This window comes from Strigops habroptila, chromosome 1 (genome assembly GCF_004027225.2).
Source record: "Strigops habroptila isolate Jane chromosome 1, bStrHab1.2.pri, whole genome shotgun sequence".
NCBI lineage: Eukaryota > Metazoa > Chordata > Aves > Psittaciformes > Psittacidae > Strigops > Strigops habroptila.
The window spans coordinates 100,033,137-100,054,413 of record NC_044277.2 but is presented as its reverse complement, the minus strand read 5'-3'; the positions used below and the strand labels follow the sequence as shown (position 1 = coordinate 100,054,413).

Sequence of the window (21,277 nt, the reverse complement as noted above, 5' to 3'; positions counted from 1 at the left end):
AAACACTGAAAATAAAGAGCACATCATAGTGCTCTAAGGATAGACATGTTAGGGACAGTGAGAGTCTTCTCAGCATACTGAAAGCCTGATATGTGAAGAGAGAAAGTGTGCTGTCAACTTAATATGAGTTTCATAAGATCATATGCTAAATACACTTCTGTGACTTCCTGAAGAAACGGTGCTGCTACAGCTTTACCTTTTGCCACCATCTTCATTTACAGGTTGTCCTGCTTCAAAGAGGTTTAGATCATTCGGGATTCTGAAAGTCTCCTTTGCATTGCCATTATCACCCTTCTGACTGTTCTGCTTTTCCTTCCTCTCCATTAGATTTTGCAGCCGCCTTTGCTGTTGTTCTTGATAAGCCTTAAATTGGCTTTTAAAATGCTCGTTCTCTTTTATGTTTGACTCCATTGTTTACTAAAAGCATAACAAGAAGAAAATAAAAAGTGACAGCAAGCAGAGATCAACATCTCTTTGAAAAAAATCCTCCTCTAGCAACTGCTTTGCAGTTTTCCCTCACTGACCTCTTCACATTCTCCTTGTCACCTCCTCCTCTCAGCCACCAGGCTCTTCAACCACACCGCCTTGCTTCAAGCGCCTTTTTCCATAAACAGCTTTCAAACAGTCTTCAAAAAAGTTTTCAGGTCTTTTCCACTCTAGCATCCAAAACGCAATGTTTTAAAATGTTTTTAAACACATCATTTAAATAAGCATTTTTAATGAAGAGCAAGTTGGGGTCAAACCCAAGTGAGTGTGGCAGGCAACCATGTTACACTGACTAAGGGGAACACAAACTGTTGGCAACCATCCAGCCTTCCTTCCCATGTTCCAAAATAAAGATGCAGATCCCCCTGTTTTTGGGTTAATGTGGGACTGACAGAGGATGGAAGATCTCTATTTATCCTAACGCTCCCTTTGGGCACAAAACACCAAGGGAGCAGCTTATATTTTCCCCCAGATTTCTAAGCGTTAAGTGATAACATTAAAGCAATAATACTGCTACTCATTTAAATGTCTAGAGCTTTACTTGGTATGACTAAAGATGGGCAGTTTTCTGATGTATTCCAGCCTTCTCTCCCTCTGTTTGACATTTACTGTCAGCAAAAAATCTATGTGCACCTTTGGTCTAGGAAGAACAACCAGTAAAAACTTTCAAAGGCTTTTTACTGAGTAATTAATGCACGCCCTTTCTGACACTGGGGCAGCAACCATCCCGATGCAGTGCAGAAATGCGGGCCACGTCCCTCTGTGCCTGTATGTACTGTGTGGGCAGGGACGCACCGCAGCCTGCATCGGGACAGGGCGCGCTGTGGATTAAAAAGAGCAAAGAGCAAAGTCCGGCGCCTCTGCACAGCCACGAGCCTCGTGGGTATGAGCGAAGGCCAGGGGGCAACCTTTAGCCGTACAGCCTGCCTGGGCACCCAGTCCAAACCTGCCGTAGGGGTTCTGCCGCAGATCTGGTGTGTGGGCAGAGGGGAATCCCCGCGCAACGCCCGCCCTGTCCTGCGGCCTGGCAAGGCCGCGCTGCTCCCTCGCACCCCCCACCCCTCGGCCTACCGAAACTGCGTTCCCCGGCCCCGCGGGCAGCGGCAGGGTCCCCCCCGGCCGCCCCCTCCCGTCGGCTGCCCGCTGGGCCCGGCCTCTCCGGCTCCCGGCCCGGCCGCAGCCCCACGCGGTTCCCATAGCAACGGCGCCCCGGCAGCCAAGGGCAGGCGAAGGGCAGGGCCGCGCATGCGCCCTTGCCCTCAGCCCGGCCGCCATGACAGTTCCCCTCAGCCGCCCGCAGGGCCGCCCCTTCCCAGTAGAAGTCCGGCCCCTCGGGTTATGGCGGTGGGAGGAACGGAGCTGCTCCTCAGCCCGCCCCATGGAGAGGGAGGAGGAAGGCGGTGACGGGAAAAGGTCTCTGCGCAGTGGAGAGGCGTTTCCTTACCCGTTCCCGGCTCGTCCCCGATGAGGGAGAATTGTGAGAACAGCCAAGGACAGCGAACTTGTACCGGCTGGGAATGCCCCTTCCAGTAGCATCGCACTCTCTCAGGCGATTTTTATCCAGGTACACCAGCTCACCCCATCCCTATGCAAGAGGAGGCACGCACAGCAGGAGCGCCCCCCACAAATCCATAGCCAAACGCTTGTTATCTCGAGTGCTCATACATTTATTCACGTTTTATCTCCCACTGGGCTGTACAATATGTCACAGACAGAGGTGCAGTATAGACCTTGTGGAATTTGCTACAGAGACATCATACTGTCACCATGGAATGTAAGCTAAGAGGAGAAAATGAGGTTTTTACAAATTGGCTTTCTCAACACATTTATTTTTGTGACTGCTGTTGGAGATACAAGGGGTCCGAGTGTAAAATAACAGTAGCAACTGACAAGGGAAGGGGTTTAACACCTCAAAGATTATGGGGGCTTTTCAGATTTAAATGGTTAAAAATTTCCATGGGGAGTGATACCACAGAAATCAGAGCTAGATCATATACTTTAGCTGAAAGCATTAGAACACCAAACAAAGGTTTAATTTCCACAATATCTATTTTAAATGTTACATTTAAATGTTATTCAGAAGAACACTGTAAATAAAGTTACAAAATACGGTAATTCAAGAGTCTGAAAATCTATAGTAAAAATAGGGAGCCTGTGTCTTCATTAACAATGAATAAATATAACATTTAAATAGCTGCAACATACCAAATACTTATGCCTTAAATAAAAAAAAATAGATGTTTATATCTTAATATTTTAGAAATCATTTAGTGCTACTAGAAGCTGCTAAATTACAAAGTTGGAGGCTGACAGATAACATAGGATAGAAAATGGCAGCGAAGCATTCACGACACTGTCTTACAGGCCTGGCCTCCACATTCTGCCCAAGGCCTCATAGAAGCTAGTTCAGACTCTGGTTTTGGGCAATGGCAGCAAAAGAAGCCACCAATTTTAGGAAAGAGTTGATAGTTGAGAAGATAAAGGCATTGTCCTCTACTATATCCCCTAAAAGCTGGGATATGATAATGTCAATCAAAGAAGCAGACCCTGATACCCGCTACCCCAGTGCACAATCATTTAGGCTGCCAGCTTCAAGACAGTGTGCTGTACACCAAATATATACAGGGCAATTCTCTAATACCGTGTTTTGTTTTGTTTTTCCTCAAGAACCCCTTGATATGAGGTTTGTAGCTGCAGTACACAGGCCACCACCAGGACAGAGATTTCAGTCAGCTTTCTGCTACTCCTTGGGCTTCATCACATGCTCCCGAAACATCGAATACAGCACACCTACAAGACACAAATATGAACGCAATCAGAAAGCTTTATTAAACAAGAAATAAGGGGTTTCAATCTGAACAGTAAGAGAGAGTCTCAGCAATGAAATAATGTTTCCCTTCCTGTTTTTTTTTTAATAGCAGTGATGAACACTGAATTCTTCATATACAAAGAAATTTGATATGAAATTATACTGTATATGAAAATGCTGATCCCAAGCCAATTCTAGTTTGCTTTGCAGTCAGACTTCTCTGTTGTACCTTCTGGGAATACAGTATCAACAAACAGTGTTGCACAGGATAGGCACTGACACACGCACACAGAGCTGCAATGCTTAAGACCTGGGATGTACACATCAGTATGTTCAGTTCTGATAACATATATACACAAAAATATATAATACCACAGTCCACACAAACTGATCTTCCAGTGTGTTAAATTCAGGAACAGCAACGTATTTACAAGGGGAAATATTAATGTCAGACCACTGTTTTATTTTTTTATTTGCCTTTTAATTTCAACATCTGCAGAACCTCACATACTTCCCACGTCTAAAAGCAGTCAAAACTTCTAGTCTCAAAGTTAGCACAGCTTAATATTAAATATGTGTAGTTAAAATTCACACTGATCTAGGAAGTCTGAGCAAATACCAGTAATAAGCATAAACATCCTGAAATGTAACAGCTGGGACACTTCTACCCCAAGAATGTTGCATGCACGCTGTCTAAACCACCAGGAGAAGAGATGTGAGAAGTCCTCCTGTTCAGTACGCACCACACGTGAGCGCTCCCACGACGAAGCCCTGGGCTGCCACGCGCATGTGGATCAGGTGAAGGGACATTTTCATGTCACCTCTGTGCTTCAATCTGTACAGCCCATAGCCAACCACCACGGCAAAGCCAGCCATCCCTGCAAGAAAGAGGCAAGCATCCTTCTGAGTCGAGATCCATGTCAGGGATGTGTGAAGTGACCCATCTAAATGAAATACCCTGGGAATCATGGAGTTATTTAGGTTGGAAAAGACCCTGAAGATCATTGAGTCCAGCTGTCAACCAAGCACTGCCAAGGCCACCACTGAACCATGTCCTTAAGTGTGACATTTACATGTCTTTTAAATCCCTCTAGGGATGGCTATTCAACCACTTCCCTGGGCAGCCTGTTCCAGCACTTGATAACCCTTTTGGTGATGAAATTTCTCGTAATACCCAAGCTAAACATCCTCTGGCACAACTTGAGGTGTCCTCCCCCCCATCCTAAAATAAGGATGTTTTGGTAAAATTGCTGTTTCTATGTGGATGACAAATCCTGCCCTGTGTACTGATTCCACTCAAGTACCACCTCATTCAATGCACAAGTCAGTGCAGAGAAGAGTGAGAGACTTTGTCATTTTCATACACAAGGAGACAAGCTACGGAGAGCATCATATAATTCTCAGATTATGTTACATTACAAAATATAAAATAGCTTTTAGATTAAACTGCATCAAGCCAAGGTTTTCATGGGGCCAAAACCAGTCAGCCATGCGATGGTACAAAATAGTTCAAATGGAATCCATATAATATAAAATGATCCAAGATTAAGTAAGACTGTAGCAATAAATACCATTTTAGGTTTTCATATACATTGCATATTTCCTGCTTACTACAGGAAAACAGCAGTTTCAGATGCACCTTTTGCCATTCACAGAAAATCTTACATAAAAATGGCAACGGCAGAACAGGGGTACTCTTATGAGGCAACCTTAGACACTGAAAATTTTTTTCTTTTTAATTTTTTTTTTTTTTATTTAAAGGCTTCTGTGGTTGGCTTTACATGATCAAGTAAATCCTTCCCAAACATGTTTTCATCATTGCTAATGAGTTAGTTGCTGCAATCAATTGTTGAAATTTCTTCTGGTTTTTACAACTGTTTGCCTCACTATTTTGGTAAAGATAGCAAGAATATGTATCTTTAGAGCTCTTCAGATCTCTTGTTTCCCTGCTGACTAAACTCCAGCTGTTACTTGGCTGGGGCTTTGAGCAACCTGGTCAAGTGGAAGGTGTCCCTGCCCGTGGGAGGGCGTTTGGAACTGGATGAGCTTTAAGGTCCCTTCCAACCCAAACCATTCTATGATGATAACCTAGTTCCAACCCCCCTGCTGTGGGCACGGACACCTTCCACTAGACCAGGTTGCTCAAAGCTGCGTCCAACCTGGCCTTGAACACTGCCAGGGATGGGGCAGCCACAGCTTGTCTGGGCAACCTGTGCCAGGGCCTCACCACCCTCCCAGGAAAGAACTTCTTCCTATCCTGAAGGTCCCTTCCAATCCAAACCATTCTAGGATTTCCACTAGCGTTAAAATGCCAAACCAGTAGCTCAGAAAACCCTGGATATTTTTCAGAAGGAGTAATTGCTGCTTGCACCCTCTTTCCAGGACAGAAGCTCACATCCAAGAACCCTGCTCAGCTGCAGCTCTGACCCCCAGCATGTGGGTGCAAGCCTGACATACCCACTGTCCTGCTGAGGTTGCTATTTTGGGTGTTGTCACACATGGACGGCTTTCACCGGGACAGGACAAGTCATGTGTTACTGGTCCTGTGCTGTGGGAGGAGAGGTTCGGCCAGGTCTCTTTCACAGGGAGAGAATTAACTTTGTGTTCTTCAACAGACCAACCACAGCCCTGGCTGTGCCAGCTCCAACCTGTGTATGCTGATGGTCTCATGGAAAACAGAGCGTCAATGCACAAGATTTCCCAATTCCATCCACTTAGTTTCCTATTTAGGATGATTATTTACATAGCACAAAGGAGGCTGCCAAGTTTTAAGTGTAGTGTGTATTTTACCAACGAGAGCTTGGGCAGCTTGTCTCCCTGAACAGGACTATCACCAGTTCCACTTGGGAAACTGTACACCCTTCACTGGCTCGCAATCCGCATGGCAGCTTCATTAAATACCAATTAAGAGTTTCAGGGCATTCAAACTAGCTCCAGTTTAGGCTGAAGGTTAAATTCTGCCAATCTGCTCAGGAGAACATGAACTTACAGCGTTCGCAGTACACCCTAGCAAGCTGGAAAGCAAAGTCCTGTGACCACAGGGACCGGTGACAGATATCTGCTGGCAAACGCCTCGAACAGTTCACCCCAAGTGACCCGACTGCTCTCCATTTTAGGTGGCTGGAAATCACAATGTGTCTCACGTCAGAGGCGGTTCCCAGTCAGAGGAAAGCTCTTGGGATGAACACAACTGACCCTCTCCCTCCTCCGAGGCTTTCTCAGGGTCTCAGTAGAGAGGCTGAGAACTTTAACAACCTCTTCAAGCTGGGGCACCACAAAACCTACTAAGAAAATGCATTTTAAACTAAGGATAGCAGCACAGAAGGGTGACACATTTAGCTGGTGGGTTGTATTTTAGACACTTTTGGTTTATATTTTGTTTGCATTAAAGTCACTTTCTAGTGATCACATACTTCCCACCAACCGTACTCCAGGACGGCTACAAAACAGGCTCCATTCCGCCTAACAGGATCACCTAAACGTCCTTTTTTAAGCTCACCTAATCAATCTTTCTGGGTTTGTTGTTTGGTTGTTTTTTTGTTGTGGTTTGGTTTTGTTCCCCCCCCCCCCCCCCTTGCAGTTGAAGGTTCTGAGATTTCTATTTAAGCTAACAAGCCTCATTAATTTCCCTGTTTCTTGCAGAACAAACATCATTCTGGGCAGAAGGAGTACCGCTGTCAGCACACGAAAAGCCTACACAAGGAAGTAATTGCAAAGTAATTTCCCATTCACAGGGGAAAAAGGTAAACAGCATTAACCCTACTGATTGCCCATCAAAGGAAAGATCTATGTGTAAACACATTTATTCATCTTTATACTTACCAATTGGTACAAATGGCGTCTCTTTAAATTTTCTTAATAGCTTCGATGTCTGGCTGGTTTCAGTCTCATACTCAGGGAAAACGGATTCCTGGCCGGATGACATGGTGGCTGTGAAGACAAAGAGTCTCTCTTCAGGATTTAGAAACACCAAGTTAAGAGAACTTTTAGTAAAAGAAATTCTTTTACATATTCCACGAGTCGTGAGTGATCATGTAGCAAGATAAAAGCACAACAGCTAGACTCGAGCTGATGAGCTACATACAGATGAATTCATTCAAGTGAAGTTCTGGGAAGCAAGATCATTGCATACCAGGAAAGCGAAGGACAAGACAAAAGAAAGAATGCTGAAGCAACAAGTTTCTGCCATGGTTTTCACACAGTTACAGATCCCAGCTGCCTCTCATGGGCAGTGAGAAGCCGCTACAAGCTCTGGTCACTGCCTGTGTTTCCTTTCAGGACTTGCATCCTTCACCACGCTGCTTTACTTCCACAGACAATTCCGTAACAGCAGCTCTCACTTCAGGAAAGTTCATTTTTCCTCTTTCACTCCCTGCCAAGAGCAGCACTCGAAGCAAATGGGGGAAAACGCAAGCTGCTGCAGAAGGTCAGCCCTACCTGGCACCTTGTTGATCACTACTACACCTCTACCACCTCATCCACCACTTCAATGAGGTTTCAAACTCCTGCTGGAGAACGCAAAAATGTAAAATGGCAGCTGCGGAGATGCCAAAGCAAGTCTTGGAGCCTTTGATTGGCACAGAGTCATGTGGGGGCACATCAGGAGGATGATCAGAGTCTCCACTGCAGCACAGGTGATTTCTTACGTGCCCCCTAGTTAAAGAAAAAACAGCAATGGCCATGAGGAGGGCTCTACTTACAGAGCCATCATCACCAAAACAGAGAGAGACCATCCACCAAAACCTGCCAGCTTGTTGTCCTCTTCCCATCGCAGATACACTGAGACCTGTGCCTTCTTTAGTGCTTGGCACAAGTATCATTCTTCAATCAGTGACTATTTCTGCCAGCACAGTTAGTTCAGCAGCATCACAAAGGTCTCTACTAGAAAAATCTCTACCTGTATTGTTCCCATTTTGCCATAAACACACGCAGCAGCCACATACAGCTCGGGGGCACATGAATGTACTCCAAGCTCTTGAAATAAGCCATCAGCAATTTAACTTAAGCACGGGCTTAAATTAACATGCAAAAGATACACTTCAAATGTGGCTGTGTTCCCCGGTTACGCAGCATTTTGTGAGCAGCCATTTCAGACAGACTACCTGGGTTTTAAACTAAATGCGCAAGCCTCTGCAGGCCAAAGGATTTGGCCTTTCTGTGCCTCCTACCGCTACCCTTATTTGCTAAATGGAAGTTATATTTTAGCCTGACTCATTCGGAGAAGGAAACTTGAGAACGCACACACACCCCCCACCCCTCCGTCACCCAGGAGAGGCGGAGACAGCCGGAGGTGAGATTCACACAAGGGAAGGATACCGCGAAGTGAAGCAATCCGTCCATCGCAGGAGGTTTCCGTGACCTTCACCTCAGGCGAGGTCGGGTGGCCGTGGGGCACATCACTGACCTGACCGCCGACACCGCAGCAGGGAGGCGCGGAGCACCCGTGCGGCCACCCACGGGGGGCGGCTCTGCCACGGGTGGGCCTGTGACAGGACCTAGCACCCCACGGTACCACCAGGGGTACCACCAGGCTGCCTTCCCCCCGCCCAGACCCGCACGGGGCCCTCGCCCTACTCCAGCACTAGGCCCTCGTACTCCACACAAGGCCTCTGCCCCACTCCAGCCCCAGGCACCTTCAGTCCACCCCGAGCCTCTGCCCGTCTACCTGTCCCCAGTGACCTCCGCCAGCTCCCGGGTCTCCACCTGGGGTCCCCTCCCCGGTTACCCTCCGAGGGCCGCGCCTCACCACGCTGCTGCTGCCGCCGCTGCGGCTGCCCTCCCGAATCCCAATACCGGCCGGCGTATGCTCGCCTGGCCCCGCCCCCCGCCTCTTATTGGCCGGGCGCGCCCCGCCCCCGCCGCCCCAGGCTGCCGCCTGTAGGGCCGGAGAACTACGGCTCCCAGCGTGCCGTGCGGCAGCCCGTACGCTCACAGCCAATCCAGAGCGCAGCCGTTGGCACCGCGGGGCGGGGCGGGATGTCATCACGGGTGCTCCTCGCATTGCGGCGGGCGTGGAGACATGGCGGGGAACCGGGACGGCAACGGCACCCAGCCCAGCCCAGCCCAGCCCAGCCCCTGCCCGCCCCTCAAACCTGCTAAACAGGCAGCGGGGCGCGGCTCTGCGGGAAGCTGGGTTCTCTCCACGTCGCGGCTGGGCGCGGGTAGCTAGGATTTGCAAAACACAGAGACTCCGGGTTGAACTCGGCGACTTGTTTCGCCCCCGAAAGTAGGGGTTTAGGCTGTCATTTGCAGGATGCGAAAACAGCGTGCGGTTTTCCTGTAACTTAGAATCGTAGGATCAGCTAGGTTGGAAGAGACCTTCAAGATCATCAGGTCCAACCATGGCTCCAACACTGCCAAGTCCACCACTAAACCATGTCACCAAGGGCCTTCTCCACGTGTATTTTGAACAGTTCCAGGGACGGTGATTCCACCACTTCCCTGGTCAGCCTGTTCCAATGCCTGAGTACCGTTTCAGTGAAGAAATTTTTCATAATACCCAGTCTAAATTTCCCCTTGAGGCTGTTAACCTCTTGACCTATCGCTTGTTACTTGAGAGAAGAGACTGACCCCCACCTCACTACAACCTCCTTTCAGGTAGTTGAAGAGAGTGATAAGGTCCCCCCTGAGCTTTCTCTTCTCCAAACACCCCCAGTTCAAAACTTCTCATGTCAATATAAACCCACACTGTGACATCAGGTGGAAGCTCTCTAGCAGAGGGTAAAGTCAGAGGCCAGCTTTCCTTGGTCTGGTTATCTTGATAGTCAACTGTATTGTTGACTATTTTTTCCTGAATTCCAGCTACCAAACAGAGCTTGCTTTGCGCCTGCTCTATGCCAGGCAGTGGATTCTGAAGCCTAAAGACAACCGAGGAATTGCTTCTCACTTGAAGTGAACCAGACTCTGGAGCAGGAGGAAAAATCTTCTAGGATCCTGAAGATGCCTAACCCCCTCACCTAAACCAAGGGGCAGCTCGTCAGAGCAAAACAGCAAAGAAGAGACCTCTTCTCCAAAAACCCTGCCTGGTTTTGCAGTGCTCTGGTGCAGTGTTCGTGACTCCCCATCTCTGAGCAGCGGGGGATGTAGAACTGCTGCTCCTGCAGGGCCACCCCACTCCTGACACACAGCATTTTCAGAAGCATAAAAGAAAGCGGCTGAGGTAGCCGCTGTATCTCTCTAAATGTGCTCCCCATTACCAGTAATCTGGTTACTTTAATTGCCAAAGCCATTAGGGCTTTGCAGAGTCTAAAAAATAAAATAAATTTAAAAGATCTATGCAATTACCAGCTCCCAAATTGAGTTAAAATCTTGTAATAAATTACCATGAAGGCTACTTTCTCTAGTGACTCTTAGAGGCACATTTAAATCCCTGCAGCTCTGCATGATATGTGCTTTAGGGGAGAAACTCAATTAAAACAAAAAACTTATTTCATTTTAATTGCTGGGCTAATGAAACGGCTGTCACCTGTAGCGTCCTTGTGTGCATGTCTGGCACCTCGGCTTTGCGAGCAGCTTCTTGCTCTTTGCTAATGTGTACATTGCCTATATATTTATTATAGGCTATCTTTTAAATGCAGGCACACATGTACACCAGCTGATGGCAGCAAACATGAAGATGGGTAAAAAGAATGTATTTCTGCGAATCCACCTGCAATGGGGCAGGTTGGATTTGGAGCTGTGGATGAAGCTGTGCTCTGTTCTTCCATTTTTACCAGGGCAATTTGGGGTTTATAAAGCACACCGGAGTTGATATGGGGGATGGCCTTGGCATGGTCAGAGCGCTCCCCATGGCCCTGTTTGATGGTGGGAAGAAGGAAATGAGCGGGAGGGTGACCACCCAACAACAGTGATGCCCTAAAACCTCTCCAATAATCCACTTCATCAGAGACGCTTTTGACAGGCAAGCAAAGGGTTGTGCCATGGAGCTGTCCCCAACGTCCCTATGGCAGTGCCAGGAGGCTGGCACATCTCTGCTGTTGTCAATCTCTGCACGTTCAACCACAGCAATAAGCTCATTATTCTGGTACCACTTGCAAGGCTTTGTCACTGCCTGCAAAGGCATGTGATTGTCCCAACAGAGCTGCCAGGGTCTGCTGGCCACACTGGTAGCCATTTCTGCTTTGCAGGGGATGAGGACCCTGCAGCATCCAAGTAGCATGTGGCTTACTCATTTCCTGGAAAAAAATGCAGATTTCTACAGCAGGGGCTCAGCCCTGGGAGCCTCTCAGTGCAGAGACCAAACAGATCCACTCCTGCCTGGGGGAGCTGGGATGTAGGCAGAGTGGACATGATCTAATCTTAATATCCATCTGATCTACAACCGCAAATGTTTCCACTAATGAAAGCTTTTAGAAAAGAAAATAACAAGAGGGAACTTGTTGCCACATCTGGGGCTGGTATGCAGCAAACCCAGAAGGAACAGGGAGAAAGAAAAATCGCCTATTTGGAAGGAGATAGGGCAAAGAAAAGGGAAGGATTAAGGAGCACAGCGGAAAAGCATGCATGGAAAAATGGAGAGAAAAAGAGCAAAAGGAAATGGTTATCTTTAAGCAAGTGGCTGATCTGTGTGCTTGTCTGTGTGACCCTGGTCTGGCACATCCCAGAACCTACTTCAGACTATTTTATGGGTGGTCTCCCCACTACCCCATGCATGTTGGGGTGCATGGGATCCACCAGTGATATTCACACTGTGCTGACGTGGATCCTTGGTCCTTGCAGCTCGGGCCATCCCTAATGTGAAGTCTGACTCCAGCTACACAAGAGTAGGTTGTGTTTATGAAGGAGGGGTGCTGGGTCCCCATGGCACCCATGGCAGAAGGCGCTGTGTTCTGAGGGGTATCTCAAGTGCCAAAGCCCAGCTCTGGGTGCAGGTGCCAGTTCTAGATATTGTAGAGGGATTCATGCACGGATGTGGGGTGGAGATGATTCCTTCAGTGCTGTCACCCACTGATTAACACCAGGAAAGGCAGAACAAAACCAGGGAGGTCACACTAAGCTCACATTTCCTGCCCATGCTGTTACACAAGTAAAAGAGGTTCCTAAAAGCCCAATTCAAGTGTCTGGCAGGACGGGAACAGGAGAAGCAGCTCCTGTAAGTACATTTTCTGCTTCTTGTAGGCAAAACAGCATGAGAAATCTGGAGATATTCTGCTTTTTTCTTGACAGTTAGTCAGCTCCTAGGCACCGGTGCTCCAGCAAGCTTGGAATTAATCTCTGAGCTCAGCCCATGTTGTCAGTTTTCCACTATGACCTATGGGATGGGTATGTGAATGTCAGTGCCAGCACGGTGCAGAGAGGGGAAGGCACGGCGAAGGGAGAAAAGGCATCCTGGTGGGCCGGAAGAGACCCAGAAATGAAAACTTTGGAGATGGCTTGTCCTGTTGTGGGAGCAGAGGGTATGTGGGGAGAAGCGTTTAGGAATCTCGCTGGGTGTTGCTGTGTTCAGAAGGGTGGACAGCTTTGGCTTCTTTCTAAGGCATACAGTCAGAACTGCATATGGATAAGCATGGATTTTCTCTGAAATATTTATATATAAAAGCTAATTCCCAGAACATTCTTAGAATATCACTTTCCTGTGGCAGATCTCTTCTCTCTATGGCTGCTCTGTCTGAAGTGCCCTGTGGCACTCACCAAAGAACTGCAAGACATCAAGAAAACATTCCAATCCAGCCCAAAACAAATTTTCTTTTCAGCTGCCTGGAACTGCCTGGAATGGGTATTTGAACAATTTTAGACATGGGACCACAGCAGGTATGTCCACAACTTCACCCCTTATGGCTGCACACCCACAGGCACGCTCAGCACCCCACTCTGAGCCTTGAGTGCTTTGGTTAACCTGTGTGGGATAGGGCCTCCCCTTTCCTGGGGTGTTTGTGGGGAGGGAGCCATACCTAGAAGTTGCAGAGCCACCATGGGGTATGTCCTTCTTGGGATGTGTAGCATAACAAGGGACCAACAGTTTAATTTTCTCATTACTTGGTGGCTGCAGGTCTCCTGGGCAACGAGAGAAATGTTGTCAAAGAGAGCAAGGCAGCAGGGAGTGCAGGCAGGGAGCTACACAGCCATGCCTGGTTTTGGATTGCCGGAAGAATAAGCCCCAGGGGAGAGGTGGGCAGTTTTGGCCATGGCTGAAAAATGGTATGGTTTAGGGGTGGAATGGTATCAGCACTAATTTTTCCCTGTGACAGTTCTGGTTTACTATCAGAGCCTGGAGGTTACGCTTGCTTTTTAAACCCCACAACATCATGCTACTGACGTGAGGTGGCTCAGGCAGATCCCATCTCCCACTGCAGGAGATAGGCTTTTTAGTGACAGTGGTTGCCCAGTTTGGATGGCTTTCAGAAAATGAAACACTTGTAGTGTTCTTGTGGGTTTGTTTTTTTTAATTTTTTTCTGAAAATCGGACTGCAGAAGTAGGAAGCTCTCCAAATCAGTCATCATTTCCTGAAATCTGCATTGCAGCTGTCTAAACATTGACACCACCCTTCGGTCCCAGGGAGTGGCTGACCGCATGGTCCTTGCCTTCCTTGGTCAGCTAGGTTTCAGTCCATGCATCCTCTCATGCAGGATCAACTCCAGCAACATCCTTCCAGCTAAATCTCTACCTCTGACCTTGATTCAGGAGTTGATTCTGATGCCTACATGTCCTTACCTTTGTTAAGTCTTTGAGCAACTTGGTCCAGTGGAAGGTATCCCTCCCATGGCAGGGGGTTGGATCTAGGTGATCTTTAAGCTTCCTTCCAACCCAAACCATTCTATGATTCTATGAATCTGTATTTTCCACTTACTAACACCTTTTACAAAAATCCGTGGTTTGGTGTCCTAGACTTGGCATTGAGAGGGGTCAGTGTCCAACCAGGAGTGAGATGTTCAGCATTTTGCCTGAGGGAGCAGCTGCACCAATATAAAGGTGCTGGTGGCAGGTTCTGCTTCACCGAGAATTGAGGTACCGCTTTCTCAGTAGGGACCTGGGTGAATCTAAAGCAGCTCACCGCAAGGTGTTGTGGAGGATTTCCCATAATTTAGAGCAGAAACTTCCTCAAAAGCTTGCAGTGCCATCAGGAGGAAGTGGTGACTTATGTCAGAAGAGACTGTGCTCTTTTGCTTTCAAGTTTTAATGTGTCAGAGTAAGGAAACCAGAGTTTTATTTTCTTTTCATATGTATGTGTAGAAAGCTGTCCCATGCCATAGGGAAAGGCCAAGGATCCAATACTTAAGCCAATACTTATCGGAAAGTGGCAAAAATTTAAACACATGAACTAAAGGACAACCCTCCATGATGTGATATTTGCCTTTCCTGTGTGGATTGAAAAAACATTTTGATCCCCTTCACTTGTCTTTTGCTCCTAGGCAGCCATTTGTCAAATGCAACAACAACCACTGCTGCCTTGCTGGATGCTGCCAATTCGAGTGACTATCTGTATGAGTACTTGGACGAGGAGGATTACAAGCAGTATGGCCTCTGCAAAAAAGAAGAGGTACTCTCCTTCAGCAGAGTATTTTTGCCATCTTTTTATACTGTGGTCTTCCTGGTCGGGTTAGCCAGGAGTGCCCTCCTCTTTATTGTTCTCATTATATGTTCTCATTATCAAGAAGAAAAAGATGATGACCGAGGTGTATCTATCTGCTGAACTTGGTGGTTTCAGACTTCTTCTTGCTACTAACCCTTCCTTTCTGGGCTCTGTACATTTCTCAATGGGTGACCTGGGACGTATTGTGCCCGGTTTTAAATGCCATGTACACTGTGAATTTCTACAGTGGTATCTTTTTTGTGAGCTGCATGAGTCTAGACATGTATCTGCAGATAGTTCATGCTTGCTCTCCTCATAGCTCCATGACATGGAGGAAGTCCATCCTCATCTTGTTGGTGGGATGGGTCCTTTCCATACTTCTCTCCATTCCTGATGGTCTCTTCACCAGCACAACGTGAATCCACGACAAAACCATCATGTGTGCCCATGATTATGGCCAGAATCACTTATTTTGGAAAGTTGTCTTTCGGGTCGTGCAAAACACCCTGGGTTTCCTTTTTCCCTTCCTCTGCATGATGTTCTGCTATTCCCGCATAGCCTGTGTCCTCACTATGTCTCAGATGCCTGGCTCAAAGGGAGCACTCTGCTTAGTCCTTACTCTGGTGGGTGTCTTCTTTGTCCTGTGGTCCCCTTACAACATTGTCCTCATCCTTCACTCCCTACAAGATGTTGGCGTGATCAGGAGCTGTGAAAGCAGTAGGCAACTAGACTATGCCATGCAAATCACAGAGAGTTTGTCCTTTGTGCACTGCTATCTTAACCCCTTTCTATATGCCTTTGTGAAAAAATGGTTCAGGTTATATTTATGGAAGATCCCCCAAGCCATTTTCAGGAGAAGAGCTTTCTTTGACATCCACCCTTCAGAGACAAGCCAGTCTTGCAGCAGATACGCATCTGAGATAGAAATGTTGAATATCACAAATGCATGATATTTACATTATTTACATTTTGTGTATGCCCTCTCTACTGTATTTTACTGGTTGTGGCCATGCGATGGAGTTGGTGCGCAACCAGGTATTTCATCCTAGCACCAGCATCAAGTTGAGGATTTTCCACGTTGGGATTGGAAAAGTACGTGGGAGATTTGTTTCTGTTGTAACTGGTATTATTATAAAAGGATTGACCAGGGTTTATGTTTGTGGAAGCCCATCTCCTGTCTGGAGTATGTGAGGCATTAGTGAATGAAGGAGCAGCCTGTCTAGATGTTGTGCCATTAAAATGCAAACTGAAACGTGTGCAGAACTTCTCCCCTCTTAGATCCCAAAGGGTCTGAAGGTTCTGGTGGTGGAGAGCCATCCTGTCATCCTCCAGGTCATGCTGTGGGCTGGGGAATGGATTTGCCACACTCATCCATCAGGCCAGACACAGGTGGCCTGAAGCCCAGCCTGGGGGGTGGCTTTACTTCTCCTGGCTTTCACTATCTGCCAGGTAGATGTGTTCAACCGGGCTCTTCCCTTTGTCTACCAGGAGAGGCAACGTGAGGAATTAGGCACCTTTAAATGGAGCTGTCTGACCAGTGATGGCTTTCTCTGTTGTGAAGAGCTGTATCATGCTCAGGTCTCCTGGGCAGGAAACTGTGTCATTCCAAGGGACAGATCCTTGATTAGAGATCAGTTTGATCAGCAACAAAGTGCAAACCAGTAACAAGCAGTGAGAAAGAGAAAAAAAACCAATTATGCATAGCAGAACAGTGGTGGAAATATTTGCCTTCTCAAAGATCTGTTTTGACAAGATAGAAAGATCCATGGATACCATCTTTAATATAAATATTGCTTTGCAACACCCCAGAGTGAGAGCATGGCCTTGAACATAAAAGCACATATAGCTGTTAGCCAATCCTTATTAGCCAATATAGCCTTAAAGTTCAAAGTTATTAGTTTGCTGACCTTTACTTAAAGGTACTATTCACCCCAAATACTCTTAAACCTTAAATGGACCCTTTCCAGTCTGGAGAGCTATTAAACTTGGGAATTACCTAGAATTGTAAAAATAAAATCAATAATTTGAAAGAAAACACTCATCACCTTAATTTCATTGCTAGACAAGATGACTGGACCAAAAAGGGCTTTGAGTTGATCAAGAAAGGTGGATTGTTTTCACTGCTGTTGTTTTTCTTGCCAACTGTTTCCAAAATGGTAGGGCTGGGAACTTTCAAAAAAACAAACAAACAAAAAACTCAACAAAAACAACAAACCCAAAGTAAATATTTAGCTGATGCTGTGATGTGTCCTTCACTGCAGGGGTCAGCTCACTGGGAGAGAATGTGGAAGGAGAGAGCAGCTGGGAAATGAAAATAAAAAGGAAGATTGTGATCCCGTACAGAGTAGGGCTCGTGGGATTGTGCAAACCTTATGATGGGATGCTCAGGGGAAGGGCAAAGGTGGGGGAAATGGCGGGGGGAGAAGTATAAAAGGGGCTGGTTGTGTGTAAGCAGCATTCCCCATGGATGCTCACAGCAGTTTGTCCTATCGCCTTATTAAATACTTTTTCTTTCACTACATCTTTTCACATAGAGAGTGACAATCTCACTCTCTGTCCTGCATGAGGGTGCTGTGAGGTCCAAGTGCCAGTGGCTGGGGCCAAGGCTGTGTAGATCAGGGTGGCAGCACCTTGCTCGATGGGGCATGGGGTCCCTGGCATCGTCCCCAAACCCCATCCAGAGAGTGGGGAGCAAGAGAGATGAAAAAGCAGAAGGGAAGATGAGTAAAACTGCCAGGTACAGGGATGGGAGCAGGAGGGCAGAGGATTGGGGGTGCTCCACTGGCTGGAGGGGACATGACTGATTTATGGGTGCTGGGTGTGCATACATTGGCCCAGAAGAAAGTGCTGGCACCCATCTAGGCACTGCTGCTCTCCAGCCAGGAGGTGGGCTTGGCCAGTTTCAGACTCCATACTTATCTGGTGCAGAGCAAATGCAACTGATTGAAGCACTCATCACTCACAGGGGAAGCAGACCTGAGTTGATTTGCCCTCATATGGGTTAGCAGTGCTTGGAGCATTCATTGGGAAAGCACTTGCAGGGCACTGTGTGCTGGAGAACATCAAAGTATTGGAGACCTTTCATTCTTTTGGATTTTGAGACCAAATTAGCCCAGCTGTAACCCCCTTCCCTTAGTCCTGAGCTCATTTCCAATAGCATTTCCAACATCTGCTCTTTCAGTTTTTCAGCCTGCAGCGTGTGTCCATAGCCTGGTCTTAAAGGCAGAAATTACTGAGTGAAATTCTCTGAACTCTCTTTTTCAAAACCTGAGCTCTGTGCAGCCTAGGAAAGGAAATTTTTTTTAAGCTGCTGCAGAGCACACGCCAAAACCCATCCACCTAACACAGCAGTCTGGTAACTCCAGCTTGACAACAACATACCTTCCACCTTAAAAATCTGTGTTCATCAAGGGAGATGTACACACTGGAGTGCTCCACAGGAGAAAGGCAAACACTTGCTGCCAGTAGGGACAGAGGTCATCAGCTGCACATCTGCATATCAGTCGCTGGATGGGAATAAAAACCACGTTCCTGCCCCAACCTAGTTGTAGTCCAACGTCCTGGATGAGCACAGAGCTCTCATGGCGCTCTGGGAGATTCTCCTTTGTACCTTGATAGCATTGCTGCTCAGCGGGCTCTACCTCCTGGGCATGTTTCGGAGACGGAGACCCGGTGAGCCACCCCTGGCCAAAGGCATCATTCCCTGGCTGGGGTATGCTCTGGAGTTCAGAAAGGACACTTCAGAGTTTCTAAAAAGGATGCAGAGAAAACATGGGGATATTTTCACAGTGCTGATTGGCGGCTATTACTTCACCTTTGTGATGGACCCCTCCTGCTTTGGAGCCATCGTGAAGGAATCACGATCTAAATTAGATTTTAGGACTTTTGCATCTAAACTGGTCCTGCAGGTTTTTGGCTACGAGACCATTGAAGCCGACCACACCATAACTCATGCATCAAGCACAAAGCATCTGATGGGAGATGGACTCACTGTCATGACAGAAGCCACCATGGAGAACTTTAAGAAGCTGATGCTTTTCAACCTGAGCTCAGGAGAGGAGAAGCGAGTGTGGCAAGAGGATAGCCTCTTCCACTACTGCTACAACATTGTCTTCAGAGCTGGGTACCTGACGCTATATGGCACCCAGCCACACCAAGGGGCAGATAACAAGGAGAAAGCTAATGAGCAAGATCGCATCCACTCCAACCAGATGTTCCATGAGTTTCGGAAGTATGACCGCCTCTTCCCTCGCCTGGCCTCTGCTATGCTGCCTTCCAAGGACAAAATAGAAGCTGAGCGGCTGAAGAGGCTCTTCTGGAGCATGCTGTCTGTGAAGAAAAGCTGTCAGAAGGACAATATCAGTGGGTGGATAAGTGATCAAAACCAGCTTCTGGCAGAAAACGGTGTCCCCGAGTACATGCGGGATCGTTTCATGTTTATGCTACTCTGGGCATCTCAAGGCAATACGGGCCCAACTGCCTTCTGGCTCCTCTTGTACCTAATGAAACATCCAGAAGCTATGAAGGCTGTGAAGGATGAGGTAGATAAAGTCTCAAGGGAGAATGGCCAAGAAGCGAAGCCAGGGAGCCCACCAATTAACGTCACTAGGGACATGTTAAACCAGACTCCAATTCTGGACAGTGCTCTGGAGGAGACCCTGAGGCTGGTTGCAGCCCCAGTACTGACCCGAGCTGTTCTGGAGGACATCAGCCTTAAGACAGGAAGTGGGACAGAGTACACCCTCCGCAAAGGAGACAGGGTGGCTCTGTTCCCACACATGTCTGTGCAGATGAACCCAGAAATTCACCCCAAGCCTCATGAATTTAAGTATGACCGCTTCATAAACCCAGATGGCACCAAGAAATATTTCTACAAAAATGGGAAGAGGCTGAAATACTTCAACATGCCTTGGGGGGCGGGAGTATCCATCTGTCCCGGGCGGTTCTTCGCTTCTGCTGAAATTAAAATGTTTGTATTCTTGGTGCTGAGTCTGTATGATCTGGAACTGGTCAACAGAGAAGAGGAGATCCCAGCGATAGACATCAGCCGCTGGGGATTTGGGACAATGCAGCCTGTCCGTGATGTTCGGTTCAGGTACCGGTTACGCTTTTAGTTTAAGAAGTCTTTGTGTTGTTTGTTCTGGTATTACCTGTGAAATAAATTGCATGATCCACTGGTTATCAGATCAGAGTGGTGCCAACACTGATAGCACAGGATCTCGGAATCACAGAGTAGTTGAGGTTGGAAGTCATTCAACCTGTCCAACTTCCCTACTCAAGCAGGGTCACCTAGAGCAGATTACGTAGGAGTGTGTCCAGACGGCTCTTGAGTATCTCCAAAGAAGGAGACTCCACAACCTCTCTAGGCAACCAGTGCTCAGTCACCAACACAGTAAAGACGTTCTTCCTCATGTTCAGGTAGAACTTCCTGTGTTTTAGTTTATGCCCATTACCCCTCATCCTATTACCTGGCACCACAGAGAAGAGTCTGGCGCCATCCTCTTATGATCTTGTTTGCTTCACAGCTATGACGGCTTTTGTCTTTACCTCCTTTACATGTATTGCTGCTCTGGGTCTCCGGTTATTGTGGTTATATGTAATAAAAGCTCATCTACACTCCAACACAGGAGTGCAGAAAGAAAAAGAGTACTGTGCTAGGCCACTGCCAGCCCCATCCAGAGGGCCATCTGCCTATCAAAAGCCCATCTGCACAAGCCCAGAGGAGCACAGGGACTTATTGGCAGGTGGGAACCCAAATTAAGGACTCCAAGAAACAAGTATTTTGTCCAGGTCCCTCCCAGGGCTGTCCGGCAGAGCCACCAGCCCCATGGTCCCAGCATGAGACCCAGTAAGATGTGCCACCCAGAGCAGCTCTCTGGATCACTATCTGGAGTAAGGGGGATTGCTGTCAAGGGATGAGGGACATCTTATGGCATACAGGGGAAGAACATTTTGAGATCGCACAGGACTCATGGTGGAATGTTTAGGGGAGGAACCCAAAGGTGTGAAAAAGGAGGCATTTAGGGGACTTGGGGCGGAAAATAGAGGGGTAAAGGGACAAAGAGGGCTGGTTGTGTGAAAATAGTCGGCTGGTCCATCACACCCTGCACCTGATCAGCACAGTCTGTCCTATTGTCTTATTAAAATCCTTTCCTTAAAGACCATGAGTCAGAGGACCTCTGTGTCCATTGTGCCAGCAGCTGGCACTAGTGTGCACGTGATGATCAGGCCAGCTGAACTGGCAAGTAAGTGAAGTGTCCTGAGAGCCTGGGGGTAAGCCCGGCTGCGCACCAGCGTTGGGAGTTCATTATTCTCTTGCCAGCTCCTTACTGACTCATTTATTTTTCTGCATGAATTATCATTGCAGGATGGCATCAGCTCATAGTAAACCCCTGAAATGACAGAGAACAACAAATATCCTCTCCAGAGATGTAAGAATTTCCTTGGGGATTTCAAATAGTCTTGCCTATAG

General features: G+C 47.5%; 4 protein-coding genes across 12 annotated transcripts in view; 2 read left to right on the top strand and 2 right to left on the bottom strand.

Annotated features, from left to right (window-relative positions):
• Positions 1-1,465, bottom strand: part of CCDC13 (coiled-coil domain containing 13) — a 34,374-nt gene extending 32,909 nt beyond the window's left edge. For both annotated transcript variants that reach the window (XM_030494283.1, XM_030494292.1), the window contains exon 1: positions 197-1,465. In XM_030494283.1, coding sequence (XP_030350143.1) covers positions 197-411 — 215 coding nt within the window. In that variant the 5' untranslated portion in view covers positions 412-1,465. The remainder of the gene's footprint in view (positions 1-196) is intronic.
• Positions 1,466-2,132: 667 nt separating this feature from the next.
• Positions 2,133-9,141, bottom strand: HIGD1A (HIG1 hypoxia inducible domain family member 1A). Of its 8 annotated transcripts, XM_030493741.1 has the most exons (5): positions 8,612-8,829; positions 7,733-7,936; positions 7,118-7,225; positions 4,039-4,173; positions 2,133-3,276 (listed from the first exon to the last, which is right to left on the bottom strand). In XM_030493741.1, the coding sequence occupies exons 3-5, from the start codon at positions 7,218-7,220 to the stop codon at positions 3,227-3,229; spliced, it is 288 nt and encodes a 95-aa protein (XP_030349601.1). In that variant the 5' UTR covers positions 7,221-7,225; positions 7,733-7,936; positions 8,612-8,829; the 3' UTR covers positions 2,133-3,226. The 8 variants fall into 8 exon arrangements, with proteins under 8 accessions (XP_030349601.1, XP_030349581.1, XP_030349611.1 ...); XM_030493721.1 differs by lacking the exons at positions 7,733-7,936; positions 8,612-8,829 and adding an exon at positions 9,042-9,141; XM_030493751.1 differs by lacking the exon at positions 7,733-7,936 and having other exon boundaries at positions 8,612-9,128.
• A 173-nt stretch (positions 9,142-9,314) lies between these two features.
• ACKR2 (atypical chemokine receptor 2) lies at positions 9,315-17,471 on the top strand. The gene is given in 6 exon segments (XM_030482986.1): positions 9,315-9,456; positions 12,256-12,386; positions 12,988-13,045; positions 14,645-14,874; positions 14,876-14,911; positions 14,913-17,471. Coding segments are annotated over 6 exon segments (1,440 nt in total). The 3' UTR covers positions 15,756-17,471.
• A 305-nt stretch (positions 17,472-17,776) lies between these two features.
• Positions 17,777-19,989, top strand: LOC115608225 (5-beta-cholestane-3-alpha,7-alpha-diol 12-alpha-hydroxylase). Its single transcript, XM_030486720.1, has one exon. It carries the CDS (start codon positions 18,387-18,389, stop codon positions 19,917-19,919), a length of 1,533 nt encoding a protein of 510 aa, XP_030342580.1. The 5' UTR covers positions 17,777-18,386; the 3' UTR covers positions 19,920-19,989.
• Positions 19,990-21,277: the final 1,288 nt, after the last annotated feature.

What these genes read in the sequence shown, in the direction of transcription:
- HIGD1A (XM_030493721.1), bottom strand. Translation starts at nt 7,220, where the DNA reads ATGTCATCCGGCCAGGAATCCGTTTTCCCTGAGTATGAGACTGAAACC. An exon ending in GACGCCATTTGTACCAATTG is followed by an intron (nt 4,174 to 7,117) that starts GTAAGTATAAAG and finishes TCTTTCTTGCAG; the next exon opens with GGATGGCTGGCTTTGCCGTG. An exon ending in CGTGGGAGCGCTCACGTGTG is followed by an intron (nt 3,277 to 4,038) that starts GTGCGTACTGAA and finishes TGTGTCTTGTAG; the next exon opens with GTGTGCTGTATTCGATGTTT.
- LOC115608225 (XM_030486720.1), top strand. Translation starts at nt 18,387, where the DNA reads ATGGCGCTCTGGGAGATTCTCCTTTGTACCTTGATAGCATTGCTGCTC.